General features: G+C 63.0%; 1 protein-coding gene across 1 annotated transcript in view; it reads left to right on the forward strand.

Annotated features, from left to right (window-relative positions):
• SAMD11 (sterile alpha motif domain containing 11) overlaps positions 1 to 2559 on the forward strand; it is a 17834-nt gene that overhangs the window by 3249 nt on the left and 12026 nt on the right. Inside the window, exon 3 of the mRNA XM_015569667.1 lies at positions 1535 to 1716. Within this exon, the coding sequence (XP_015425153.1) occupies positions 1535 to 1716 (182 nt within the window). The remainder of the gene's footprint in view (positions 1 to 1534; positions 1717 to 2559) is intronic.

Below are 2559 nucleotides of genomic sequence, written 5' to 3' on the forward strand. Positions count from 1 at the left end.
GCTTGGCCTAGCAGGCTAGAGAAGGGCAGAGCTGAGCGGGACCTCCCAGCAGAGTTGCATTCCAGACAGGCGGGGAGCTGTTCCAAACTCCCACGCCCACTGACTGGCACGTGCAGGTATGGGGACCAGACAGTGGTCACCTGTGCAGCCTCACTCATGCCCTGCTGCTGCTGGTGACGAGCTGGGCCGAGGTTAGGGTCTGAGAGGGCCATGGAGCAGGCCCTGTCTTGCAGGCTGTTCATAGACTGACCCCCCACCCCAACCCTGTGCCGGCCCCTGGCTGCCCAGTCTGTCTCACTGAGTGCCGCAGTGGAGACTGGAGGGTAGGCTCCTGAGGGCAGGTGTGGAGGAGACCGGGGTGCCTGGGGTGAGGGTGCTATGTGTCTGGAGGTGATGGTGGACTAAAGAGAACCTTTACTCTGAGGACAGGACTGATGGCTGCAGAGCTGGTCCAGGGAGGGGCCCGGTACCCCGGACCTTTGTTCCTCAAGCTCAGGGGTGTGGGGGGGATGCCTTGTCCTGGCAACAGAAGGAAGGAGGTCAAAGGAGGCCCCTGGGACTGAAGATGAGAGACAATTAGATAATCCCAAGACCCCTGCCACCTCCCTGAGCCAGTAACTGTTACTGAAGAAGAAAAGCTCCCTGCCCACCAGAAAACCATCACTGCCTTCTCTTCCCCTGGGTGGCGGGACCTGAGCACCCTGGACAGAGCCGTGTGTGTAGGAAGCTCACCAGCGTGTGTGCACCAGCTCTGAGCATGCATTAGTCTGTGTGAGTGCCCTGTGCGTCTGCATTCCGGCTCAGGCACCTCAGCTCTGTGCCATGAGCCCTACCTGGTCATGGTGGGCACAGGGGTGGGGCTCAGGGGCCTTGTGGAAAACTGGATCTCCCAGGGCTCCTGGGCTCACGGTGCTGGGCTGGCCAAGTGATCTGTGAACTCCAGGCCTGCGATTTGCAAGGGCTTCAGACCCCGTGGGACCTGGGCTCTGCATGGCCTGGGCTCCGTTGGGGGTTCATAGAGTCTGAGTAGGGTTGCCAGGCAGACACGCATGCACACACGGAGGGCACTGCATGTCTAAAGAGTCACAGGACGCAGAGGGGCTGTGGTGCAGACAGATGACCCCTCTGGGCGCGGAGGAACTGGGGAAGCCGGGTCTGCCTTCAGGTGGCATCTCACACTCAGGCTGATGGCCGGGCGGCTGGGCTGGAGTGTGCAGTCTGGACAAGGCAGGGCCCAGAGCAGCCTGGCCAGGGCCACCCCTGAGCCTCAGCCCTGGCCAGGGTGGAAGGGCGTCCATGGAAGGGCTCTGCCCGAGGCCTTGTCTCCCTGCTCTTGGCCTCTGGTCAGCTGTGGCTTTTGCCAACCCTGGGGCCCATCCTGGAGGCTGTGGCTCCCTACTCTTGGCCAGGGCAGCGGGGAACATGTGCTGCTGACTGTGAGGCTCTGTCACCTGGGCCTGCCTGGGGGTCGGGCTGTGGTGCCAGCCACCAGAGGGCCGAGGGGCTAACCTTCCTCTCTTCCCTCTCTGCCCAGAACCGGGGGCGATTGGCAGACAAGAGGACAGTCGCTCTGCCTCCTGCCCGGGTCTTGAAGAAAGAACTGACCTCCAGCTTCATAGCCAGTGATGGCGACAGCGACGGGAGCGGGCCAGCCTGCGGGCAGCGGCCTGGCTTGAAGCAGGAGGACGACACACACATCCGGATCATGAAGAGAAGGTCTTTTCCCAGGGCGAGGGCGTGGAGGGCATATGGGCTCAGGTGCCAGATGGGACTTCAAGGCAGGTCTGCAGGCAGCTGGAGGCAGGTCCAGGCTGGAGGGACTGGACCCGGGTTTAGCTTTTGTGCCTCAGCGGAAACATGCCAGTCCCTCCATCTCATGGGACCACAGTGAGAGCCCACCTTTCCCCACGTGGGCAAAGGGCCAAGCCAGGACTGGATCAACATTGTTGGGGAGCGGGCACAACAGTGGGCTGAGGAAGGAAGGGGGACTCTGCCCAAGGGCTCCGGGGAGCAGGGATACCCGGGCAGGGTTCGGGAAGGGGTGCCTGGTCCCACCACAGCCAGGCGAGGGGTGGGGAGTGGGTGGACCCTCTCTTGGGGCAGCCCCTATATACTTGTGCTCATGTTCCTTGGCAGGTGGTGGCTCTTCTGGGTCCTCACTGTCCCATCCCAGGCTTGGGGCCACTCTTCCTGACTTCCCACCTCTCCCATCAGGGCCGAGGAACCTCCCTCTGGCCACTGACTTCTCTGTCCATCCATCCAGAATTTCTAGGCTTCTTTCCACCTAATCTTCCAGCACTTTCCAATGTCTCCTACCCTAGTAACCCTCTCGGACCACAGGACCCCACTGCCAAGCCCACACCCACACCTGGGGAGGTGAAGCACCACAGTCTTCCCCCTGCCTCCTCAGCCCGTGGTCTTTCCAGGGGCACTGCTGTGGCGGAGGACCCGGGCACAGGGCAGAGCCGGGCACGGGGCAGAGCCGGGCACGGGGCAGAGCCAGGCACGGGGCAGAGCCGGGCACAGGGCAGAGCCGGGAGCGGGGCAGAGCCGGGCATG

The sequence above is a fragment of the Myotis davidii genome, unplaced genomic scaffold, assembly GCF_000327345.1.
Source record: "Myotis davidii unplaced genomic scaffold, ASM32734v1 scaffold586, whole genome shotgun sequence".
NCBI lineage: Eukaryota > Metazoa > Chordata > Mammalia > Chiroptera > Vespertilionidae > Myotis > Myotis davidii.